Source organism: Vidua chalybeata, chromosome 6 (genome assembly GCF_026979565.1).
Source record: "Vidua chalybeata isolate OUT-0048 chromosome 6, bVidCha1 merged haplotype, whole genome shotgun sequence".
NCBI classification, from domain to species: Eukaryota; Metazoa; Chordata; class Aves; order Passeriformes; family Viduidae; genus Vidua; species Vidua chalybeata.
In genome coordinates, this window is record NC_071535.1 from 38405649 (window position 1) to 38431922 (window position 26274).

At 46.0% G+C, this 26274-nt stretch overlaps 1 protein-coding gene across 2 annotated transcripts; it reads left to right on the plus strand.

Moving 5' to 3' along the window:
* Positions 1-670: 670 nt before the first annotated feature.
* On the plus strand, positions 671-23357 carry CRY2 (cryptochrome circadian regulator 2). Of its 2 annotated transcripts, none has more exons than XM_053945450.1 (12): positions 671-874; positions 3598-3706; positions 7193-7335; positions 14264-14448; positions 15765-15853; positions 16904-17044; positions 17531-17842; positions 18906-19057; positions 19185-19387; positions 19844-19930; positions 20435-20576; positions 21056-23357. In XM_053945450.1, exons 1-11 carry the CDS (start codon positions 684-686, stop codon positions 20572-20574), a joined length of 1752 nt encoding a protein of 583 aa, XP_053801425.1. In that variant the 5' UTR covers positions 671-683; the 3' UTR covers positions 20575-20576; positions 21056-23357. The 2 variants fall into 2 exon arrangements, with proteins under 2 accessions (XP_053801425.1, XP_053801426.1); XM_053945451.1 differs by having other exon boundaries at positions 20438-20576.
* The last annotated feature ends 2917 nt before the right edge of the window (positions 23358-26274 follow it).

Genomic DNA, 26274 nt, shown 5'->3' on the forward strand with positions numbered 1-26274 from the left:
TTGCTGCTGAACAGATCTGCAGAAATCTCTGCCCAACCCACCTCACCCCTCCAATCTGGTTCTATGCAATAGAATATGTCTATGCTGCGATTTCTGATTCCTGGGGTCAGCAGCAACAAACATCCTGTGGTGAGCTGTGACGTTGCACCAGCTTTCTAAATCCCTGTCCCTTTTAAATGTCAAGTTACTCTGGTAGCGATCCTGGGCAGTCCATGCCATTGCTTCATACCCTGCTCCATCGATCCTACATGATGTACCATGTCCCGTGAGTGATGTCTGACCACACCTACCGAAGAAAACTCCATTTCTGCCCAGAATATGTTCCTGCTGAATTTGGGGGGGGGGGGGGGGGGCGTGGAAGGGGCTCCTGCTCCAGGGTTCGTGGTCACAGGTACCTTTTCGATGCCATTTAGGGTCTTTGAACATTTTTTTTTTTTAATTGGAATGGGGATTTTCAACGTTGACCTGTAAGACCAACCCTGCTGACTAAATTCGGGGGTCGCTCTCTGAGGGTGGCAGCGACATTTCCCATTTCCGGGGCGGTTTCGGGCGACAGCTGCGGCCTCGGCCGCTGGAGGGCAGCACAGCGCCCCCGGCGCGCCGCCCGCCCCGCCGATTGGCTGCCACCGCGCGCGCCAATCACGCGGCGGGGCGGGGCGGGCACCGCGGCTCGGGCGGCGGCGATGGCGGCGGCGGCCGCGCTGGGCCCGGCGCCGGCCCTGTGCCGCTCCGTGCACTGGTTCCGCCGCGGGCTGCGGCTCCACGACAACCCGGCGCTGCAGGAAGCGCTGCGGGACGCCACGTCCCTCCGCTGCATCTATATCCTGGATCCCTGGTTCGCCGCCTCCTCCGCCGTGGGCATCAACCGCTGGCGGTGAGTGGCACCGGGCCTGCGGGCCGCGGGTGGGACCGTGCGGGACGAGGAGGCTCCCGCGGCACCGGAGCGCTCTGGACGCGGTGTGGGCCGTGTCGGTCGGGCCGCACACGCTTCCGTGTCGGGCTCACTTACTGCTCCTCCCGGCCCTCCCGCCGGAGAGCGGCTGTGCCTTGTCCGCTTGGCCTCGCCGCGGTTTTCTCAGCGGTGCTGCCTGACTGTGTGGGAGGATGCCTTCAGCTTTATGTAATGTCATTAGACTTTACAGTGGGGCGAGTGTATGAGAGCAGCAACCGATGGATACTTAGCTTTGGGAAATCCTTTTCCCTGAATTTAGAGACGAGGGAAAATAATCTTCAGCTTCGTGGCTGCACCACGCCTCCCCTCTGCCCTTGGGCTGCCGGGCGCGCCCAGGCATGTGCGCACGCAGCTCCGTTCCTCCCATCGCTCAGATCTTTTAGGGAAATACACATCGGCTGCTGCTAAGAAACTAGAGATGAAGCTGAACGGGCTTTTCCTCATTTCTGCAAATGGAAAAATGTATAGCATGGGTCATGTCTGTGCAAAGATCAAGACCTCGCGTACCTGTAGCCAACATTACATAATGCTGTTGTGTCAGGTCTCAGCAGCCTAAACATTTGGAAGCCCAATCCAGATAGGGATTCTCCCGGGTAAGACTCCCCTGCGCATAAGTGAAGCAGATCTCCCACTACCCCCTCAGAGGAAGAAGTTGACAGACAACCACCTGGGTAAAGATGCTTTGAGAGCTCTTGGAAATGTCACGTGGCTGTGCACTAGGGTAACTGTAGTTGTAATTGATTGCTTCTTCTGTGCACCTTGGCTTCACTTCAAGGAATGGGATTGTATGGGTCATATCTATTTGTTTCTAGAATCCCGAAGTAGAGGATGGCTTAAAAATTGTAAATGTGCAGAAGTTACCTCAGTGTAGTCATTCAAAGGGCAGAAAATTGTGAATTCTGTTATAGGAATCCAAATTGATCTTTCCGTCGACCAGACTTTCTGCAGGCAGCAGCAGACAGAAATGCCTTTGACGTGCTGCTGTTGTTGGTGACTGTCCTCATTTGCAAGAACCAAAGTGGTGCCACAACAGATTAATTCCTGATCTGTTTAATCCTTGTTTGTTTCCACCAACATTGCGAAGGGAGGGAAACAGTTAGGAGTCCTCTTTATGTTGTAATCCTGGAATATATGAGCAAGCAAAGTTTTTAAAAATCATATTTTCTGGAGGTCTGGAACTACTGCAGGTGTCAGAAATGAGCACTACTGGCTGTTAGGCAAAAAGCATATTAGCAAGTTAAGTTGGCCAAAGTTCCATTCATTCCCATTGTGAGCCTTGGTTTTGTTATGCTAATTTTTAAAATCCAAATACTTGTATTCAGAGTTTTGTTCTTCAAAGGCAAATGCTTATGTTTTACCTAGTTCTCACAAATGTATTGAGTAGTTGATGCTCATACTTAATAAATGGACAGTGGGCTGAGGCTCAGGGAGTAGTTTGTTTAGGTTACCTGGACCTGGTTCTGGGTGTTCTCCCTTGTGATAGAGTGCCCTTCTTTGAACCCTGCACCTTTTTCTCCCTCCAGAAGTGCAGAGCAAGCTTGTTCTATCTGGAAGCTCACAGTTCAGGTTATGGGCAGTGGAGCTGAGGAGAGAGAAGTTGCCACTTTGCAGTGCAGTAGCTTGGCTTTCCTTAGCTGTGGGTGGCCTTTAGGGAGCTGAGGCAGTGTGATCTGGCAGATCACACTGCAGGGTGGGCATGGAGGATGGAGGGAAAGGTAAGGGTTGGCAGGCTCACTTACAAAGGGTTGTGTGTTTGCCAGCAGTGCTGGGTGCTGAGGGGACACTGATGTTTTAGAGCTGGTGTCTTTTGCAGAGTTAAATAAAACAAAGTGAAGTTACTATGTAGATGGGGTGATGTGTGACTGGGAAAGCAAATATTATACATTTGGTGTTTTATAGCTTAGTGGGGGATTAGAAGACATACCGTTAAATGCAGAAAGCACTTACATGGCTTTTTAGAGTTTTGGGGTGAGAGGAAATAGGTGAATGTCTTGGTATGATCTCATCTCTGTGCCTTCATGGTGCAAGGTGAATTGCAGTTCTCTTTGCAATTATTCAATGTACAGATGATTCTTGCCTCAGGAGATCTTGGTGCTCAGTCTTGTAATACTGATGAGCTAGGAGAGTACATTTCTCTGCTGTGACATGGTGTATTTATAGCTAGAACTGTAAAATCTGCACAGTTCTTGCAGTATTTCATTGCTTTCCTTGGAGTAATGCATCAAAATTTTTCTGCTTCACATGCAAGATCCCTTTTTGCCCCAAAACCTGTGAAAAAATGCACAGTAGGAAATTACATGATTTATGCTTTCTCCATGTAATGTGGAGAGAAGAATTGACAAGGGTGTTATCCCACCTCTGAGGGAGAACGTGGGAAGTGGGTTGCAGTAAGAAGAACATCCTGGAAGCCTCTTGGATCTGGACAAGCACAAGTTGCATGTGAGTGAATGGAAGCTGTCTGATGCTGCAATCTCGTAAAAGTTGTTAGATCAGAAATAAATACGAATTCTTGTTTTCTGGTTCTTGTCCAAACTTCCAGTTTCCTTTGGTGATACAGGTTTGCTGGAGTTCCATGCAAATTCTCATTTGCCTTTTAGCTGTAACCCATCTGACTGACACTAACTGCTGTTGTTCCTTCTCTGCAGATTTCTTCTCCAGTCCCTGGAAGATCTGGACAACAGTTTAAGGAAACTGAACTCTCGCTTGTTTGTCGTGCGAGGGCAGCCAACAGATGTCTTCCCAAGACTCTTTAAAGTAAGAGAAAAATTTTTTTGGAGCATAATGAAGAAAAATTAGTGACCTGGTGCTAAACTTGCTTTCACTCCCTAATGATTGGTGGTTCCCTCGGCATCTCTTTAACTATAACTACTTCTTCACTATAACAAACTTTCCTCCTTAACTACAACTAACTAACTACTATCTATAAGGACCACCTTGGGAGCCAGATCTGCACCTGAACTCAGACTTGCAAAGAAATGTAGTTGTAGGGTGTAACCTACTATCAGGGTGCTCAAGCTTCTCTTTTTGGATGGTGGTCTTGAACTTTGTTCCTCTAAGTCACCTCTCACAGGGCTGCACTGTGACACACAGACCCTTCTTTGTTGAGAATTTCTTCCCTAGTGGCTATTTGCTTATTGCAGTTTTTACTTTGGAAGACTGCTTTACAGACAACAGAAGAAAGTACACTGATCTGTATGTGGATTGCAAGTGGGATTTTGTGTTAAAATTTCAAAATTCAGGAGCTTTTATGTTAGCTGACCTTCATTTTCTTTTTCTGTTCAAGACTGCAGTTTAGACATCTCAGCAGCAGGATATAGCTTTGGTGCAAGCTTCCTGCTGATGTACTGTTTAGGATGTGGAATATGCAGTTACCTTGGTGATCAATAATGGATTAGTGGGGTACATTTTTAAAGTGGTATGTCAGTGCTGCTGATGTCAGGGCTAACAAGAGCATCTCCTTGAATATCAGGGCTTCTCATACAGTGTCATTCTTCTCCATCCTGCTCTAAGATGTCCCAATGTCTTTGAAGATTTTTGACAATGTATTTGATAGCGTTACAAAATGAAATGAAAAAAAAGTGGCGCTTAATAGTCATATGAGTTGGGGGTGTTATGTGGGCTGTGCCTTACGTATGGTTGACAGAACTAGTGTCCCCCAAATCCTATAGACCAGCTGCCAGAGAAGGAGAGGTGAACTTGAATATGTACCCTCCTTCTGTAAATGGTTCTGATGTGTATTTTCTGGAGGAGGGCAGTTAGTACTGGGGAGGAACAGGACTGTGCAGATGAGAAGGGGCACGGATACTTATTTTGACTTTTGCATCTTAACACGACACAAACTATGTGCTGCTTTTAGCCTTTTCAGAGTCTGGATTATTTTTATCTTTTGATCTACAAGTAAGTTCCAGCTAATAATAGTTCATGCCCGCTTCAGTTTAGGGTATTCACAGGATAATTAAAAATATATCAGAGAAAAATGCTCATTTGGTTAAAGGACAAAAACTAGTTGGCAGAGTCTGAAGTTTGAAGAGATTGATTGTGTAATCAGCCAGAACTGCTTTTTACTGCAGTCTGTTTTGTCTGGGCAGGTGAGCTGATGAATATCTCAGATGTGCTGTAACAGAGCTGAAAAAAGTAGAGGGAAGTTGATGCTACGACATGGTAAATGTATGGCTTTGGTAGAGATTGAGGCCTCTCCAGAGCTGCTGCACTGAACACAGAATTAGCAGCAGCTTGTACCTTGCTGTCAGGTTTTTGTGAAGAGGAGAGTTATGTCACATTTACTACTGCAATACTTAGGCCTAATGTAATTTCTGCTCTCTCTGCTAGTAGCTGAGCTGTGTTGTCATTAACAGGCACTGCTGTGCGTGGATACCATGACAAGTGTACTTGTTAGCAATGTGTTAACCTTTGCAGAAGTTTTTTGTCTCACTTCTTCTGAATAAACATTTGTAGCTTTACCTCCTCTATAAAAGTGCACTGTTCACTGAAGTGTTGTCACAATCCCGTTGGTGCTTTTTCCCCTACAGTTTTTCTTTGCTCTAGGTTAGATACTAAGAGGCAGGTCATCAGTCATGGCCTTTCTTTTGTATATCTGTAGCAATTTACTGTCATACAGGTAACAGATTTTCTGGTTGGTTGTGCTCTGCTTTCTGTGTACTACTGCATCACATAGAGCAGTGGCCTTCTCAAAACTGTAGGAAATAGCTGAATTTAAAGTGTTAGCTGCTTACCTAAAATCCCTGTAAGCCTAATGGGTTTTTATTCCATTCCATTCTTTCAAGGTAGTAATGTGTATTCCTTTGAGACCAAATCCATCTTCTCCAAGCCTTCCAGTTGCTCCTGGCTTTCTTATAGAAGAAAGGAAAGTTTAAAATGTAGCTGTTAAATAGGAGCAGGGCAGGGCCTGGAATGTCTGTCTGATCCCTGCTCTGAGTTATGGATGCTATCATGTTCTTACTTTAAAAAATGGGTGGAGGATATCTTTAAGATATACATTAATTGGTACATAACTCTGTCCTTCCTAAAATTAAGTTTAGGGCTGAGTCTGCAAGTTCAGACATGTAGGTGGATTGTACAGTTGTTTTCTGCTTCAAAATCCCCTTCCCCATCTTTGGCATTATTTTTAATGATCTTCAGGGAACTAACCACATTTGTTCTTTGTGCTTTGCTTCTGTTTTGCAGGTAGAAAAGTCTTCTGTATATACAGGGGTGATTTAGACTGTCTCACTTGGAGAATATGGTTCTTAGTTGTGCAAGGGTGTTTTTTAAATGTCTGTAGATTTTTGGTTGTGTTTGCTAAACAAATCTGTGGGCTGCTGCTCTGCTTGATGGATGTCTTGGGAGGGTCACTGTGGAAACCATTAAACCTCTTCTCATAGGAATCATTTTCTTAGGAAAACTAGGCCACAGACATTGAGAACAATCTGTGCTCTAGAAAAGCCTGGAAGAGGCTGAGTGCTCTTTCATAAGACCTATGCCATGTAATTTGTAAGGGATCTATTAAAGGTATGAAGATGAGAATAAATGCATGGCTTGACTAGGGGGGTTGGAACTAAGTGATCTTTAAGGTTCCTTCCAGCTCCAACCATTCTATAATTCTACAATTCTAAAATAACTCCAAAAAGGCAGGACTTTAAATCTGAATTGCAGTATCATACTCTGCTGTGCACACCAGAAAGGTTCACTCAGTTGCTGTCCTATGTCCTGCAATTTCCTGTTTATTTCTGTTTGGGATGGACATTGGTTTCCTATTGTGTGATGTCTTTAAAGAGATACCAGGAAAAATTTAGACTGTATTGGTTTTACTTAATGCTGCCACATAAAAACACGAGGGTTGAGCAGAACTTCTGTTGAAAGAGTTTTCTGAAATGCTTTTTTTGCAAATGCTGGAAGAGAATGGTAAGGTTACCTCAGGACAGCATGTGCAACAAAACGTGTTATTGATAGGCTCAGGAACTGAGCTGAAATCTAAGAACAGTAATAGACAAGAACTGAACCACCTCTGATGTGTTTTAAACCTGACATCTACAAATTTGCATAGCAGATCTGATGTTTGCTAGAGCTGATGAAATTGTTGCTTTTTTGCTTATCTCAAATTCAGATTGCTGTTCCTCACAGGAACATTCTCAAAGCTTCCAGAACTTTAAACTGCTCAGGAATTCTGAAATCTTCATCTGTAATTGTGCTGGTTAGAAATAGTCTTCTGTTTGACAGCTGGGTGTATTGTTTTTCTTGCAGGAATGGGGAGTCACTCGTCTCACCTTTGAATATGACTCGGAGCCGTTTGGAAAGGAGAGGGATGCAGCTATCATCAAACTGGCCAAGGAGGCTGGTGTGGAGGTGGTGATAGAGAACTCCCACACCCTCTATGACCTGGACAGGTAGGGGAGAGAAAGGGCAGAGGTGCTGTCAGGGCTAGGCTGGGATTGTTGTGTCTTCAGACTTCAGTCTCTTCCATTACACTGATCACTGTCATCCTGAGCAAGCCTATAAGGATTACTTGGCACACTCCACTTTTGATTAGAACACGTCCAAGTGCTGACAGTGATGTGAATGTACAGAAAGGTGTTGCCTCAAGCTTATTAAACTCTGTACTTGAGTGTAATTTAATTTGCTCAGCTGTGTCCTATTGATTGCTCTCCTTGAGCATGTCCTCAATGTATGGACTGCTTTTTTTTTTTTTTTTTGCTTCATTGTAATAAAGGTAGTTGAGCTGTTGTCTCAAAGAGGTTATGAAAGCAGGGCTTTTAATTGATGGATGTGTCAGGACAGCTGGAAGAAGTAAAACAAGGTAGATTGGAACAAACTTTCCTTTTTCTAAAACCTGAATGCTTTGTCTTTGTTGAGTGTTTGCTGTGTTTGTTGTTTTGATGTTGAGTTTTTATATATTTACTTATATGTATAATCCCTCTATATACATGTGATTTTAAATTATGGTGACAGTCTTTCAGCTAAGATTCTCAGGTATGCTCGACTTCAAAATCAGTATAGTGTTTTAGTACTATTCTTACAGGTTGCTTGCTTTTTTTTTATTTTTCCCCTTTTTTTTCCCCTTTTCTTTCTGATGTGAATAATGTGCCAGTAACGCTTGTGCTAGTAATGCTGAATGTGGATTTTCACCTATAAATCTTTAACATCCATAATTTCCTATGGGAGGGAGCTTTGCAGTTAGCACATGTGTGGAAATGCTTGTCTCTGGAGCGAGGAGGATACTTGAACCTGTCTCCTGAACAGGTTCTGCTTTCTAATTCTGCATTAGAATACCATGTTTATTACATCCTCACCCTCCAATGTCAATAGCCATCACATTCTTCTTCATGTCACCTATGTATTTTCCAAAGCGGAGAGTTTCAGGTGGAATCTGTTCTAAATCTCTTGGTTTATTACCTTTCTTTATATTTCCAGGTATTTCTAGAGGTGGAGAGCAGTGGTGAAAATGACGAGTGCGCGAAATGTAGAAGCAACATGGATTTTTAGAGTGCTATAATGTGTCCTGTCTTTTCCTAACAGTAGCATTATTTCTGGTTTTTTTTCTGAGTGCTGCTAAACATTAAACTGATGTCTCAGGGCTTCCTTCCAGAATGGTCATAGCTATTTGAGAGGCTGCTACTGTATAAATAACTTTAAGATTGCATATGGAGAAACAATATGACCAGCACTGCAATTTCATCTGATATTTTTGGCAGCTGGTTATGTGGTATATAGGGAAATTTTTTAATTGCCTTTTATCTTCTGCTATCCCGATAGCTTACTGCGTCAGTAAACTTTATCATCATACTCTTTTTTGTCCCTTCCCAGATATTTTGTAAAAAATATTGAGCAGCAAAAGCTGTAGCTCAGCTCTGTATAGGATTTCTCTTCCTGTTGGAAAAATAGATTTCTTCTCTAATTCTGTAAATCAAAGAATTTTGTCTGCATGGACCTTTCCCTTTACTGCAAATTATTGTGGTTTCTTTAAATTTTTTCAGTGAGGGATCTAGTCAGATGGCTTCTCAAAATTCACATAGGATATATCAACTAAATCTCCCTTGCCCCAGGCTCAGATGTCTCTAATAGATTTTCAGGCACAACTTCCTTTTACCAAGGCCAAATTAACCTTCCAACATATTGCATATATCCATGCATTCACTGTTTCCATTAGTGTTTTCTACCCATCAGCCTAATGTTCATATCAGTCTATTCATTTGTCCCTCTGATGCCTCTGAAATGCTTTTAAAATCTGGACTGCTATTTACTTTCCTTTTTTTCCCCATAGTATTTGGACAGTTTTATATTACATGCAGCAAGCAGCTATTAGCTTGTGCATTTCATGACGTCCTTTACAATTTCTGGGTGAATATTTGGTGGCCCTGGCAAGCTTTTCAAGTTTTGTGGCACTTTTTCCTGGTCTCCCAATCTGTCACAGCATCTGATAACATTTTCTTTAAAAAAACCAAGTCATAACCTCCCTAGATACCTCCATAGTGAATATGCCTGCAAAAATATATGCTGGGATTTTCTTGTGGTCTTACAGTCTCCTTTCTTTAATGAGTTGATCACCTCTTGGGCCTATAAATATCTTGGAGTGTCTGTAAACAGGATGGTTTTGGTTGGGTTTTTTTATTACTTACACTTTTTTAAAAGGTTTCTCAATCTTTCATTTTGATTAGGAGATGCAAGAAGGCTGTGGTTTTTAATTCAACCTACCAAAATTTGGTGGGTTTCTGTCTTTGTCTTCATTTTTACAAAAGATTCTGCCTCTGTCTTAGCTGATGCTATTCTTTAATTGTTTTGACTCTTGTGATTTTTCTGAAATAGTTTTTCACATCTGTATGATATTGTTGCTCCTGGAAGGGTGCTAAATTGATGCATGCTAAAGTCACAGTTAGAGCAGGCAAGTGATAACTAACATTTTCAGCTATACCTTAGCACTGTCTAAGACTAAATCATGAATTAACACTTCTTGTGAGTTCTTGATTTCTTGTTTCATGGAGCAGTCATTTATAGCAACTAGAAAACTGGGTTTTGGCAGGTGATGGGGTGTGATAGATACCCAGTCTGTGTGGATGTACTTGAAGTCTCCAGTTAGTCTGACATTTCTTGGTTCTTTGCATCTCTGAAATTTCTCAGCAGGTGGTAATAAGTTTTTGATACTGTATTTCTCCTGGAAGTCTCAGACTATCTCTCCCTTCAGCTTCTAACTCTTGGTATGTGTTGTCCCTTGCTCACCCTAATGTTTTTCCTGCATACTTAGCAGGTGGTAATAATACCTGGTGGTGGCATCCTTCTTCTCATCTTTCTTTAATCAGGTTTCTGACAAGATTGTCAGCCTGGTTTCAAACAATTTAGACTAATCTTTCACTCCTACATAAATGAATCCAACACTTCTCTTGTCTCCTGCAGTGTATTCCTGGTACCACCTTCACCAGCTTCTTTTAAACATTTGCCAAGAGCCTGTTCAGTTAACTTGTGAATTTGACCAGTTTTACCCAGTAGGAAGATTACAATGTGCCCCTTGTTGGCATTACCACCATAGCTTTGTGATTATGAGAGCATCTTTCACCTCCTCTTTCCCAAAACAAGGAGAGGGGTGTAGAAAGTGAATATCAGTGCTGGTAAATACTCCTAAGAAAATCTGGGAATTCCCAATCAAGATAAGCAATGTTCAGATTGTAGAAGTCACACAGAAAAGATAATCTCTTGGGTATCAGCTTAGCCTGCTCATAAGCCTTTACTTGACAGTTATTCTGTCAGACAACTTCTAGATGACAGGTTGTTTTGTCTCTTCCCTGGATCTGCCTGTTTTCTCCCCCTTAGGATTTCCCCTTAGGATCTAAATCCTTTGTAGCGTGTTTACTTCTGGTCAGCACTGTGGGTTCTGTAATCCCAGGCAGGCTGGGTTGTTCAGCGGGAGTGGTTTAGGTCAGAAAAGAACACTGTGATCTTGTGTGTTTGTAGCATGCATCAGAATCACCTTTTCCTCAAATACTCTAGCCTAAGGCTGAAATGACAGTAGAATATGTTCTCATAGGAGCACGTGCTAACTTAAAGGAACCAAGCATGGGGAAGCATGTATGCCTTGGTGCTTCTGCAGTTCAGTACACTATGTCAAAAAGGTGGGTTATTTCTAAGAAGGTTTACTCAAACTTCTGCCTGCCACATCTTGTTATCCTCTCCTGTCCTGCAAGGTGCTCTGATGTCAGGTGTTTTCCCCCACTGCCAATACCCAGCCTGTCATCAAGTCACTTCTTCATCTCTCATCTTCTCAGTATGTGTTTCTGGGGAAGGTGAATTGCTTGTTCTTTGTTCAGCATCTGTTGGATGGACAGATCAGTTGGTTATCTCTCCATCTCCTCTCTGAATCTGTAGAAATGCCCTTTGTTCTATGTAGACAGAGCCCTCCATGAGCTCTCTGGAGTGGGAATTTGGATCAGAGCAATTGCATAAGCTGGCAAGGCTAACAAAACAGTCCATGTGAATTGGTGCTGGGGTGCTTTGGGCGGCCTGAGTGCTGGCAGCCAGCTCTTCCTCCCGCAAGGAAGCGGGGGAGCACATTCAGTCCCTTGCTAGAACCCAGCCTTGTCATTTGCAAGTGAGCTGAGGTGTCAGGTGTTTGAGGCCAGCAGCTTTCCTAAGCCCATTAGCCCATTTCCTAAGCTCCACTGCTATGGAGATGATTCAGAAGCTGACACCTGTGAGGGCGTGAGTTTGAGTCTGCAGACACTCTGCTGTCACAGGTGACTGACTGTAGGATACCTTATAATCATAGCAATGTTGGAATTGTTTGGTCAGGTTTGGGTTGCCTACTCTCCTGAGGTGAAGTGTGACTGATGGTCAAATAGACCTTCATAACTTCTGGCATCAAGGTACTACTGTCAGATAGTGCTGGGCAGCATATTGCTAGTTTGGTAGCACAGCCAGTTTTGGGTATGCTCACTAAGGTTAGGTTCTGTGCAATGAATACAGTGATTCTCTGTTCCACTTCAAGAAAACTAGAACAACTGCTGCATATGGCAAATTGGGCTGGGGGAGATGGGTAAGTGGGGGTATTAAATCCTGGGGAGGGACCTCCTCTTTTTTGTCATTGAAAGTCTTCTGAAAGTGTATGGCCTGGATTAGAAGGTCAGTATGAGGAAGGAAAGGACTCCTGCTTGGGGAGTTTCCTGTACAATTTTTTGTACAGAAGGCTGCATACAATACCCAGTAAGTGTAGTATAATATCCCATATTGTGCAATATCCAATATTCAATACTTCTTTTCCTGGCAGTATTGTGAAAGGTCCAGATTTAGTGCATAATGCCAGTGTCAGGTGCTGTGAAATGTACAACTTGTCCTAGTCCTATCTTAAAATATTTGTGTCCCAGATCCAATAACTCTTTAGGAATTCAGGAGTGGTACTAGGTAACTTCACTCATATTCACATCCTTGAGGATATCAAGTACAGACACTAGCATCCATCTGCTAGTCACAGTGATTTGCTTCATGTAGCTAGCTGTCCACAGAAGCTTTAGCTTTGGATCGTGTACAATAGTGTGGATCTCAGACTGAACGGCAGCTTTAGCAGGACTGAGAAAAGAGGCAGTGTGGAAGAAGCTTCCCTGCCTCCATCACAAGCACCTCGGGACAAACACGGTGCAGCTTTGTCACATTTTCTCTTCTGAGTTCTGAATTTCTATGGAAACAAGTGAGCCTCTCTAGAGTGCTGTAGCTGGAAATGCCTCACTTCTCATCCAATGGAAACACTGATTTTCTAGGGATCTTTGGCTGGTCTTGTTTAGGGACTCACAAAGCAGCCACAGAGAAGAGTGTGGTGAGTAGTATTCATGAGTGCTGTCATTTCTTTCCATCTCTGGGGTGGAACATGGAGACAGATAGCAAAAAAGTGCATGCAGGAAAGCAGAGGAGATGTGCTCAGGTGTGGTGATGCGGGACAGAACGTGTTGGCTGTAAGGCAAATGCAAATATGTCTGCCTCTGTGGCTATGTCTATGTCAGAGTGCTCTGCCCACACCGTGGCCACGTCTGTTTTAGCCTGGCACTAAAAATGTACAGTACTTTGCAGTCTGTGCACATCCCGATGGCCTTCCCTCCCTCCTTGCCCTGTTCGTTGATGTCGTTATCTCCCAGTGTTTACAACTTAAAAGCAGAAAACCGGGAGGAAACTGCAGGAGGTTTCATTTTCAATCTGTTCAGCCGTGCTGCCCGTAGGAAAGGCTCCGCTTCCCTCGGCCGGGGTGTGTGGGAGGGCTTGGGGCCGCTGCCGGTGCGGCGGGGAAGCCGGGTCACCGCGGAGCACACGTGCGGGAGCGCCCGGCGCCGGCGTGTCGCTCCGCCCCGCCACACGTGCGGCCCCGGGGGAAGGGGCGGCACATGGCGCCCGCCGGAACACTCGGCTTTAAGACCGGCCCCTTGCATAAGCTGTTGATTGTAATGGGTGGGGAAGGCTGCTGTGCTGCAGCTCCTGTGTGAGCTCTGGGGTTGCCTGTCTCAGCTTTATGTAATGCTGGCGATCCCTGTGCTGTCGGCTTTGTTGTTAACTCCTTCCACTCCTACAGGAGAAGGGTTAAAATGACATTTTTCAGCCTGGAGAAGTTTACCTTGGCATGGGGGTTTCTCAAAGCTCTCTGTCACAGGAAAAACAAGACTGTGTGGCCCCAGCAGGCTGTGGATGCTCGGTGAAGTAGAGGAATGGGGAACCTTGACTGTCTTTTTCTACAGTGTGATCTGACACGGGCCAATACCATGAGACAGGGCTGCTCGTGACCTTATGGCATGGAGGAGGATAGTGATCTCTCTAATCACAGGGAGAGAGGAATGATGCAAACTGGGATTTGTCTCAACCAAGACAGGTGGAGGAGGGGTCACTAACAGGCTGAGTCTTCTCTGTCAGACATGAAGGAAGTACGGTCAATCAGATTAGGATATCACAAGATGTCAGGGGAACCAGATGCAGGTCTAGGATTTGCCACCTTGGGGAGACAGAAAGGCAGTAATCACATATTTCATACAGGGGTCTGGTGAGGAGCTCCAGGAGAGAGATGTGATGCTCAGCTTGATTCAGCTGGAGCTGTTTTGAGGGTTTTTTTTTTCCCTGTGGAGCTGAGGAAGTATATGATGTTTTGTCTTCTGATGTATTTTAGAATTTTGTTTGGTTGATTTTAATATCCCTTTGAGGGATGCATCAAATGAAATGTAAATCTATAAGGATTTCTGAATCCAGAGTGAAAGGCTATCCTGAGCAGAGATAGCAGGGTCCAGTTTGGATGTCATTTCCTTGTGTTGTCTGTGGTAGTGAGGCTGTGTTGTTTCACCTTGTTTATTTTATCTCCAGAATAATTGAGCTGAATGGCCACAAGCCACCCCTCACCTACAAGCGCTTCCAGGCCATCATTAGCCGTATGGAGCTCCCAAAGAAGCCAGTGAGCACTGTAATAAGTCAGCAGATGGAAACATGTAAAGTGGACATCCAGGAAAACCATGACGATGTCTATGGGGTCCCATCCCTGGAAGAGCTGGGTATGTGTCAAGAGTGAAGGCAAGGACTACTACCAGCTGAAATAGGATCTAGTGGAACTGTTTCCCGTGGCTGGCACATGTTCTCACCTGACATGGGCTGCCTCTAGCCATAGCACAGTCTAGTTTTTTCAGCAAGTGCCAGACCTTGTGATAACACACTGGCGTCCCTTGCACTGCTGTGGATGCCCAGCATCCCCTTTAGCACTGCTCTGAAGTGCTCTACATCTGTCATTGTGTTCTCTGCTATACTGAGCATGTAACCTCTGTACTAGGATCTCATGTCCTCACCAGCTGCTTTCCTGCTACTGCAGTCTCAGGCATGTTGTGTAACAGACCTGAAGAGGTAAACTGTGTACCAGGCTTAGATAATTTCATTCCGTCATTGCCAAGTGGCACCAATTTGGGAACTTAGCAAGACAAAAGATATTACAAAAATTTCTTTCACTCATCCTGCTGTGCCTTACAGTCCTGTAAGACTTGAAGAAGGAGAACGAATAGCTGAGGTGTGAGGAATGCAAGACCTACATCAGGGAAGTGAATCTAAATGCAAGGGAAGAAAGGACTAATGCAGAGTACTTACTGTCTGTGTCTGTGACTGGAGGCTCCATACCAGCTTTATAGGAAGTATCTCCTGATACCTTAAGGCACAGTTTCAACAGTCATGTAAAAGCATGGGGCTTCACAACAGGAGTATCCTAAGGGCTGCAGTCCTGCATGGATCTACTTTCTTTATTATCTGGCCAAATGTGAGATTATCTGTATCCTTACATTGCTCTACTTGCTGCCAGGGGAGGCTCCTTTTTCTGCCCAGAGCACTGCAGGGAGACTGCATTATTGCTTCCCCCTTTGCAGGGGTTCTTTTGCACTAATCCAGTGCCTTCCCCAGTACCAGCCTCAGCAGAATAGGAGCCACACCAGGAGTAGTTGGGCTATCTAGTGAGCTGCTGATGTCGATGGCAAGGTGTTTTGTAAGGCAGAGCTGTGAAGCAGATGTTTCATTGCCAGCTGCTCTGGCCTTTGGAGCAGAGCCCTGTGGGTAGTGCTGACACACCAGAGAGAACGCTGGCTGTGAGCAATGGGGAAAATCACCATAAGGCTGCCTGTAGCATTGCAGGGAGAGGCCCTTGAAGTGCAGTGTCATGAGCAGGCTCTCCCTATATCCTACGTGATTTGCCTGCTGTACAAGGATTAGAGCAGCAAGTAAGCCACATTAGGCAGCTGTAATATGTACTGTCTTGCTGTTGTTAGTGCATAATCCTGTATCTATGCCCTTTGTCTAGGCATAGCTTCAAATCTTACAAATTTCTTTCTCTCAGGCTTTCCTACAGATGGTCTTGCCCCTGCAGTTTGGCAAGGAGGGGAGACAGAAGCTTTGGCACGGCTGGATAAACACTTGGAAAGAAAGGTAACCCCTTATTTAAATAGTGTCTGCAAACTATACCTCCAAATGAAAAATGTAGTGTTGCCTATTAGCCCATTCCCTGCTCTTCCTAGCAGTGGTCATAGCATTCACCTTTGGAAAGGGGTGTATACTATTGTTGGTGTACTCCTGTGATCTTAGGATTTGTGTAGAGCAGGGAGCTCATGGGCTTCCTCGGGTCCAAAAATTTAGAGCAGTATGTTATTTATGCTGCTCTTTGAAGCACATTGGACTCTTTTCCTTGTTTCTACTTCTCAGTTTCCTTTAGAGGAGTGCAAACTTGGAAATTCTTCTGTTAAGTTGTTCAGTCCCTGCTGCACACCATCTCTTTTTATCTTTACCTTAAGTATTGGTGCAAGTACATGCTTAAAAAAGAATGCCTTCCCCTTGTGCATCAGCTTCTTAATAGAGTGTCTCACTGGCTGGCATTCCTTGACCCCCTTGTTGTAATATTCAGATTTTTTTTCAATGGGGCTGGTGTTCTTGATTATTGTGCACAAGGCAAACAATTTCAAAGTGACCCAGCTGCCAAAGCATGATTCAGTTTTAACCATTTTGTACTTCTTTAATCCATCAAGCTGGGTGGGTTGATGTCAGTTGTGGAAATCAAAGCATAAATACTTGTGCTGAAGAGGGAATAAATTATCAACATAATGCTCCACAAAAGGGTCTGAATTTCCCCGGTTTACTTGTTCAGTGTGTGAAATGAGATAGACATACCTGGACATAAACAGTTGTGTTAGCTTGTATCCCTAGGAACCCTCCAGGTTGTTAGCTCCTGTATGCAAAGCAAATTAATCCTCTTGGGCAAAATAACTGACTGGCTTAAACCCTGGAGCAAAGGTTTTGCATTTCTTGAATGAGGCATGGGATTGGGATTGCTTGCTGGACATCTCTGCCAGCAGTGGTTGGAAGTAAATAGAAGAGACTGTGCTGTCAGATGTGAGTGGCCTCACCACCTGCACAGAGGCTTGCCTTTAGCAGTGTCCCACAAATACAAGGGGTTTTTGGCTCATTTCTCCTGACTCTGTCTAGGCATGGGTTGCAAATTATGAAAGACCAAGGATGAATGCCAATTCATTGCTGGCCAGCCCTACAGGACTCAGTCCCTACCTGCGTTTTGGCTGCTTGTCCTGCCGCTTGTTTTACTATCGTCTCTGGGAGCTGTATAAGAAGGTAAGGCAAAATGTTCACCTGGAGGGCAGGTGGGGTTTGAGCATATATAGCATGATGCTGGTTGCCAGACAGTGTGCCAGAATTGGTGCAAAAGATAAGTTGCCTCCCTAGTGTTTAATTGTTGGACTGAGCTCATTGCTACTAAAGAGGAGGCTTTTGGGTAAGAAAGTAATTCTCCTGTATGTACTCACACAGGCCGTGAATCTAGTGGTACCTTATTCTTCAGTTTGGACTGAGCCATGTAGAGCCATTTACTGTTAGTTTTACATTGTTCCAGTCACTTCTCATTGTACTGAGTGACCTCTGTCAGTGCTCTCGTTTTACCATCTGGGCTTTCTGATAAGGGGTGAGCTCCAGCATTGAGCTCCTTTATGGCAGTGGTCAGTAGCTGACTTGGGAAATGTGTGTAAGTGCTTGGGTGCCTCACAGCTCAGCTTCATGAAGCCAGTCCTTCTGTGCTTGTGAGCACCCGTGTCCCCTCCACAGGTGAAGCGGAACAGCACACCCCCCCTCTCTCTGTACGGACAGCTTCTGTGGCGAGAGTTCTTCTACACAGCAGCCACCAACAACCCAAAGTTTGATCGCATGGAGGGGAATCCCATCTGCATACAAATCCCCTGGGACAGGAACCCTGAAGCCTTGGCAAAGTGGGCAGAGGGCAAGACAGGCTTCCCTTGGATTGATGCAATCATGACCCAACTGAGACAAGAAGGGTGGATCCACCATCTGGCCAGACATGCAGTGGCCTGCTTCCTGACCAGGGGTGACCTCTGGATCAGCTGGGAGTCAGGAGTCAGGGTGAGTCCTGGCATTTTCAGATATTTGCAGGAGGCCATAAGGAAAACATAGTCTCTCTGGCACTTGCTGCAAGGATGGGCACACAGGTATGGCTTTTGCTTCATGTGTAAAAGGTGCATGGAAGAGAGGATTTGCTAGCAGGCTTTTGGCCAGCCAACAGCCTGACTTCTTTCTGCCTTCTGCCTCAAGGCTCCGACTGTCACAAGCCTCAAGTAACCATAACTAAATGTGTTTGGGACCCACTGGTAAATACAGACTAGGGTTTTGGGGGCCTTTTAGGTTTTTTGGGGGGGCAGGGGGGTTGTAAAAATTCTCTCAGTCCATCTGTTTTCTTTGCAAGTTTAATGTCACTTCTTAACCTGACCTTTTTCCTCGTTATAAAATCCATCACCGTGCCGGTCAGGGAGCGCTCCATGACTGTGAAATCTGAGTCTAGAGTCTCTCAAGGAAAGAGGTAAAAGACCCTTCTCTTGGGCCATCTGAAAGGACAGACAGCTTGAACCTACCCAGTGTACATACTGCCCTACACAAAGAGTGGAGGCAGGGGCATCTAGTCACAAAGCTGACAAAGAGTATAATTCAAAGTGCTGCTAAAGTGCAGCATCTGCGCATGGATGTGAGTGAGTTACTGCTGAAACCTTTCTGCCTCTCAGTGGTAGTGTGCTCTGTGACCTTCAGACGGGTTCTTTCTTCTTGCTTTGGTGCACGTTTTTGTGTGCAGCATCATCTCCTTCCCAAGGTTGGTGCTTTACACTCATTATGCCTGCCAGGCTAGGATCAATACCCAGAGCTTGCTGCAACACTAGGTAGTGATTTAGTCTGTAGCTGCATGAGAGATAAGCCAGCACTTTATCAGCTGTGAGCTGACCATGCCTCTCTAAGTGAAAGTGTCAGGAAGTGAGATGCATTGACCAGCCAACTGACTTCAGCCAGCAGATCAGTTGTGTGCTACTGCTCTGTTCTCATAGCTCAGTGCCTGCCATTTGAAATAGCATCTTGGGTCCTACTGCCACAAAGTCCTCCCCAGGGAAGGTCTCAGTGCCTTTTCCTCCACTTGCTGCAGGTGTTTGATGAACTGTTGCTGGATGCAGATTTCAGCGTGAATGCGGGCAGCTGGATGTGGCTCTCGTGCAGCGCGTTCTTCCAGCAGTTCTTCCACTGTTACTGTCCTGTGGGCTTTGGACGTCGCACAGACCCCAGTGGTGACTACGTGAAGTAAGTGATGTTAACTGGAGCTGATCTTTGTTTCTGCATCTGTAAGCTGAAGTCAATCAGTGGCTCACAGGTGCACAACACTCTCTGTGTGCTTTGTGTGTTATGCTGCTTTTTACTTGTGTTGCAGGAGATATCTGCCCAAATTAAAGGGTTTCCCTTCACGATATATCTACGAACCATGGAATGCCCCGGAGTCTGTGCAGAAGGCAGCCAAGTGCATCATTGGGGTGGACTACCCCAAACCCATGGTGAACCACGCAGAGACCAGCCGACTGAACATCGAGCGCATGAAGCAGATCTACCAGCAGCTGTCACGCTATAGGGGCCTCTGTAAGTACCAGCAATTGCAAAAGTTTGTGTCTTTAATAGGAGATAAAATGCTGGGAGGAAAGGTCATGATTTAAAATATGTATTACTTGTCTCTCTGGCCTGTCCTTGCAAGAGGAAGCAGTGCCTGCCAAATCTGCTCAATTGGTTTCCAGGGAGAGCTCCGTTATGTTCTCAGACAGTTAAGAGTGGAGTGTTTAGGTCTGAGAGCTGCTGATAACATGGCATCATCTATATACCACCAATGGTCCATTCTTCACTTTGTAAGAAAACTTAGCAGTGTATTCTAAATAAATGCACAGCTGGATCATGGTGTGTGTCTGTAGTCATCACTAGGTCAATGCAGCTCTGAACTCTTCCTGCTTTGGGATATGGATGTGCTGGTTGGTGATCACTAAGGTATTTCTGTGAAAAGCTTCTCCTAGCTTTCTTAACTGAGATCCTCTTGCCGTTCTCTAGGTTTACTGGCATCCGTCCCTTGTGTGGAAGATCTCAGTGGCCCGGTCACAGACTCGGCTTCAGGGCAGGGCTGCAGCACCAGTACAGGTGAGTTGGATCTATTTGTGTGCTTTTGATTTTCATGTGACATTAAAGGTTATAGACAGGAGAAGATCCTTTTCTAATAAGAAGAGGCTGTGTTTAAGAGGCTAGGAAAACATTTACATTCCTTTACACCTTCTTCAGAAGTCCCCAGTGAGCCTTCATGTCTAAAATGGCTGAAGAATAAGAGTTCATTAATGTGAATCTTTTGTTGCCTGTATGGGATCATATGCAGCCACTTAAAGGAGAAGTGCAGATCGCTGTAGGGTTAATCAGGTATAATTAAACTGTCCTCTGTCAAAGGAGAATACTTTTGTGTTTGTTCGGGATGACTTAATTCTGCTTTTAACAAAGAGTTTTTGGTAAAAGTTTTCGGAGAGGCGTGACCAAATGCCTTTGTGCTTGTGCAGTCTTCTTTCTCCCAGCTCTGTGGCAGGTTAGGCCTGGGTGTACTTGTGAGGCCATCTAAACACAGGAGAACCATTGCAGTGACTCTTCTTCCTTCTACAGCAGTGAGGCTGTCTCAAGCAGACCAGGCTTCTCCAAAACGCAAACATGAGGGAGCAGAAGAGCCATGCTCTGAAGAACTGTATAAACGAGCCAAAGTGACAGGTCTCCCCACTTCAGAGATCTCTGGGAAGAGTTTGTGATTGTGAGTACTTCCTAGTGTGATCTGGCTTAAACTACCTGGTTCTGGAAGCTAACAAGGCTCAATCTTTGCTTCCACCATTTTAATGAACAAAATGGACTTCCTTGTGGAGGGACATGTAAGGCTCCTAAGTGTAATTCCAATAGCCCAGAAATATGGCAGTGGTCTGCCTGCCGGTTGTTTGGATTTTGTGTAACACGCTGTTAGCTCTGTTGTCCAGTGGAGAGCGGTGCCCTGCTGCTGGAGCTGTCATGGAGCACAGTTGTTGGTGCATTTGCTCTTGTGAGGCTGCTTCTCCTTCCAGAGAGTGGGCTCACAGCCAGGTTTTCCCATCTGGTGAGGGTATGGGCTAGAGCAGGTCCAGTCATCTGCCTGCAATGCTCCAGATCCCAGGAGCCAAGGAGCTGGTCACGTGTTCTGCCAACTTTTCAGAATGACAAGGGAGGTCAAGGCCAAATTCTCTCTTTTACTTTCTCCTACAGCCAGAGACAAGCACCTTGCAAGTGAAGAGAGAGAGTGCTGAAGAGGTGACCAGAAGAGTAGGAACTGCTGTCACAGAGGGACTGGAACTTGGGATCTGCAACAGAAAATCCAGGGTCTCATATAACTGTGTAATTCCAGTGGCTGCCACAGAAGGGCACTGCATTACTTGTGCTTGGGAATATTTGGCTTTCTGGTCTCCAGAGAGCTAAATACATCTCTTCTCAGCCATGCCCAAAATCTGCCCACATTAAAGAGGGCAAGAACACTCTGTCAGCTTGCTCACTCCCAGGTGTATCTTTCTTTTCTAACAATGGCTCAGTGCGCACGAGTTGATGCATTGATGTAGGAATCGGCATCTGCACATCTCAGAAATAGTGAGCATCCTTTCTCAGCAATAGTACTTGGTAGTGATGTATGCTGATTAATTCAAATTAGAGTAGGATATAAGAAGGAAGCTGCTACAATGTCAAAAATAGAGTACCCATCCTACGAGAGAACAGGGAAAACTCAGTATTTCTTGCATTAGGCTAGGCTGAGGAGGAAGGAAATGCTTTGGGTAAATCAAGGTAATGCTTATGTGGTATGGAAACAAAATAAAGGTCAACTGTAGCACAAGAACAGATACACTTGAAAGGCACTTAAAACTTTCCCTGCAAAAGAACCTTGCCACTGCAAGGTGAGTCGTAGTGCTATTACCTGGATTGGGTGGTTTCAGAGCTGTTTGACATCTGGGGAAGAGGAACTCTGTACAACTCCCTGGAAGGAGGTTGTAGCCAGGAGGGGGTTGGTCTCTTCTCCCAGGCAAGCAGTGACAGGACAGGAAGACGCAGTCTTAAGCTGCACTGGGGGGAGTTAAGGCTGAACATTAAGAAAAAATTCTTCACAGAAAGAATGGTTGGGCATTGGAACGAGCTGCCCAGGGACGTGGTGGAGTCACCATCCCAGAGGTGTTTAAGAAAAGACTGGATGTGGCACTTAGTGCCATGGTCTAGTTGACATATTGATGTTAGGTCATATAGGTTGGACTCAATGATCTCAATGGTCTTTTTCAACCTAGTTGATTCTGTCACTCTGAGAAAGAGGAATTCTTCAGAGAATAAGATCATGCCTTGATATGAGCAAAGCAGTGTCTCAGAACAGATGTGATCCAAGTAATAAGGAAGCTACACCTAGGCCCAGCACTCTGCAGCATTTCCTTCTCTGAATGAGAGCTCTCAAATGGAGCCTGTGTCTGGTGCGTAGCCTGTGCAGTGCCTCATACTGATAGAGGATGTATTACACATCAGCTCCTTGAAGTGAGTCTTCCTCGAGTTCGGAGTCCAGTGTCCATTCTGTTCGCTTTTCTGTATTGGCATCTGTGTGTTGAATTTCCACACAGTAAACTCCTGTACCTGCCACTGCTCCTCCTTGCCACTCGCATTCACGCTGGTGCTTTGTAGCCTAGCGAGGTGATTGTGTAGCTTTCCTGACTCTTAACCATACACTCCTTGCTGGGTCCTGTTACTTGTCAGGTCAGCACAGTGCTGGCAGAGCGCCTCTGCCTGCCACCAGAGAGTGCAAGGGAGGGTGGTACTGCAGGAGATTCTCTCTTGAGGCTGTTTCCAAGAGGAATCAGATTGAGTAGCTCGTCCTGTGCAATGGGCTGCTGTTGGCACTGTTTTCATTTGCTGTCCAAAACCTTTCACCCCTGCCTGACACAGATAGTGTGGGGCTGTATGTGAGCTTATGCAACTAACTGCTTGGGGAGTATAGGAGTTGTCTCCCACTGGGATAATCAGATTCAGTTTTGGAGCCTGTGTTTGAACCCAGAGCAACAGGGTTGCGAATAGAAACTGAGTCAAATGTACCTGAGAAACCTGAAGTGGTTGAATTGAGTCTGTGAATAAATTTAATGAATAGCTGAATAACCTTTCTTTCCCATTCCCTGGGGCTTTTATCTTATGTTCTTTTTCTGCAGAGAATCCACTGGGCAGACTGAACAAGTAAACAAAGAGTTGCTTTTCTTAACCTTACTTTCTTCTAAACTATGATTCGTAGTCTGCCTGGTGGATAACCCAGTTATCAACAGGTCTTGTCCCCTTCAGTCTGACCCAGCTGTTACTCCCATTGTTTTGGGGGTAGAAAGGTATAAAGAAAAAGAGATACTCCCCTACCTCCATCTGCTGCTGCAGAGAGAAGAAAGGGGAAAGACGTGCACTTTGTACACATAGGTTACAGAAATTGTGACTTCTGTCATTTGGAGAGTTTCATGCTTAGGCAATGGTCTGTAAATAAAACTTTTTATAAATGTCTTTAACCCTCTTTTTGCTGTCATCCAAATTATTTCACTTGGTAAACGGAATTTTTGGGGCTGGATCTGTGGGGGTAAAGAGTCAAAGGGAGGAGAGGCCACATCTCCTCAGTGATCTAGAAGGCTTTGTGGAGGCAAGGGAGATCACATTTGCAAGATTTCTGTCAGTACCTGGGATATGGATGGTAGTATTTGGAAGAGCTGCAGCTCAGGTAGTGGCACTGGGAATGACACACGCATCAGGCCAGTCAAAGAAAGGTAAGGGAAAAGCTTCTTTCAAGAAACCATGTAAGTAGGCTGGGATTCATCCACTCTGGCATCTTTTCCCAACTGAAATAATAAAGGTGGGTAAAACTGTGTGACAAGTAGGGAATGACTGTTCATTGTTTTCATTGATACTTGGAATTGGGCGTGCTTGGTTAAAGTACAAGATAGCAGATTGAACAAGTCTAAGCCTTGCTTAGCTTTGTGACAAGTTCTTCCTCAGTTGTGGGTGCCAACAGTTTGAGTTCAAAAAGATTTGGCCAGTTTGTGGGAAAAGAAAAAGCCATCAAGTAACCATTAGTAAATATACCATCTTTGTTTCAGAGGCAGTAGAGGACTGCTGGAGGCTGTTGTAAAGAAAGTAGCATTAAATGGATTCCAGTTTGGGGGTTTCTGTTTCCGGTTTTCTATGTCTCAGGGCAAGCTGGCAATGCCTGACCTGACAGGCACCCCCAACATGGGCATAGTGTGGGCTCTTTGCTTGGGCAGAGGGAGCAGTTGCCTTTTGATGCTCTGAGAGCAGTGGCTTTGGGATGCTCCCCAGGGTGGCGTGAAGGCTTCTTTCAACTGAGCATGGATACTGGAGTAGAGAAGTCCTACAGAGCTGTGAACAATTGTTCAACTCGGGTCTCCTGTCAGTGATAGACCCTTGGCTAATGAAAATAGAAAACACACCTGGATATGAAGAAATGGAGCTGGAAATGTGGCCATTGAGGCAGAGGGGGAAAGAGCAGTAAGAAGGATGACTGATGAAAAGAGAGTAGTCTGGTATCACAGCTGCATCTGGGTGGAGATCAGGTGGTTCAGCTGGGGAAGAGGAGCAGGAAAACTTACCGCTCCTCAGGTTTCCTTTAAGGTTGAGTTGGTCTGAACTGAACCTGATGGTCAGTTGGACAATTTGAAGGAGAAAAATCAGCAGATGCCTTGTGAGCAGAAATGCTGGCTAGGATGGAAGTGCTGTCTCCTAATTTTCAGCAGGTGTGCCTGCACTCTCCCAGGGGCCCTGTGGTCTACTGTGCATCTAAGGAATAGACCTGACTGACAGTAGTGCAGGTAGGAAGTCAATTTGGGTCTCCTGCCAGGCCAGCCTGAGCCAGGGCTGGTGACCTGAATAAAGGTCATGTCCCTAAGGGGTGAGCTTTTGGTGCTTGGCATTCAAGAAGAAGGTGAGCTGCAGTGGTGGTGATCTGGCTGTGGGACAAGGCAGCATCCTCACCTTATGCCCCAGGTCAGAGGCCAAATAACAGCCATGCTGCAGAGAAATCACATTTTGGTAGATGAGGTTTATGCTTTGAGATGGAGCCACATCAAAGCTCCCCCAAAGCTCCTGGAATGAATGCTGGTGAGTCTCTTGGGTCCTGCATGTAATACAGTTCAGTCTGTGCATCCAAACAGCAAAGGGGACACTTAGATCACCCTCAGGAGGCTGCCCCAGGGTTACCTGCACATGGTGACCCCAGGGGTGTGTGCTTGTCTCCACTCTAGTCCAGGAGTAACATCTCTTTCCAGTTTGTCTGGTAGGAGACCAAGACTCCTGAGAGAGAGCAGGACTGTATGCCTTGGAGGGCTCTGCTTGCTGTTGTCTGGAGGAGCAGCTGACGTCCTGGGTCTTGGCCAAGAACTAATACATTGCCTCAATGGCAGTCAGCTCTGCGGTGTGAGAAACACTGATGGGACCGGATGTTTGAACTGCTAAAGTGCCACTTATGCCGTCCAGGACTGTTACAGACAGGGACTGGCAGCACAGAGGGCATGCAGGGAATAAGGAAAGTTCTCTTGTTCAGGTACAGAAGTAGCCTTGAGATCTACAAAACTGACGCTGTCCACTTCTGTCCACAGCACAGCCTGCGCAGTTTTCTGAGCTTGCAAAGCATGGAGAGGAAAGGCAGGGAAGAGAAACCTGCTCAGGCTGGTAAGGAAGAGTAGCAGCAATGAGTACCTACCCAAGATAAAATGCTTCTTGGAACATAGCTAGATACAAAAATGGGTTTGCCCTTTCTGGGGAGAGACCTGAAACGTTGAGATGCATTTTTCCCCTGCTTTGTCCCTGTGGAAGGTGTGTGTATGCTGCTTTTTAAACTCCCTTTGCAGTGCTTGCAGCCCTGGTGCAGGGACAGCGTTTGTACTGGGGCTGCCAGACCTGTTGCCAGGTGTGGCACACATACCATGGGTGCCAAAGCGCAGCGTGGTTGTTCCTGCTGCTCCTGCTGCCTCCAGGCACCTCCCCGCTGCCGAAGAGACCCCTGCAAGTGGCCCCCTGTGTCCAGCCCCTCGCCCTGGCCTCCTGCCTGGCCAGCCGGCCCCGCTCCTGGGGTTGCTCCTCCCGGCCTTTGGAGACCCCGGCCGTCCCCCGCACCTGCCCCTGAGGGTGCAGCCTCCAGCTGCGGACACAGCTGGGGGCCGGTCCAGCTGCGGATACATCTGTCCCGCCGGGGCCGGCGTTCCCCGAGGCCCGGGCGGAGCGGACGGGGTCGGGGTGCGAGGTGACGCTTCCATCTGTGCCATGCCTGTCCTGCAGCTGCCGCCGGGAGCCGCGGGATGGAGCCTCCGGGCCGCGCCCCCGCTCCCCCCGCCCCGGCGGCAGGTATGTCCCTCCCAGCCGGCACCGCCAGCATCCCCCTCCCTTCATCCCTCCTTCCCTGCCTCCCTCCCTCCCGCCCGCCC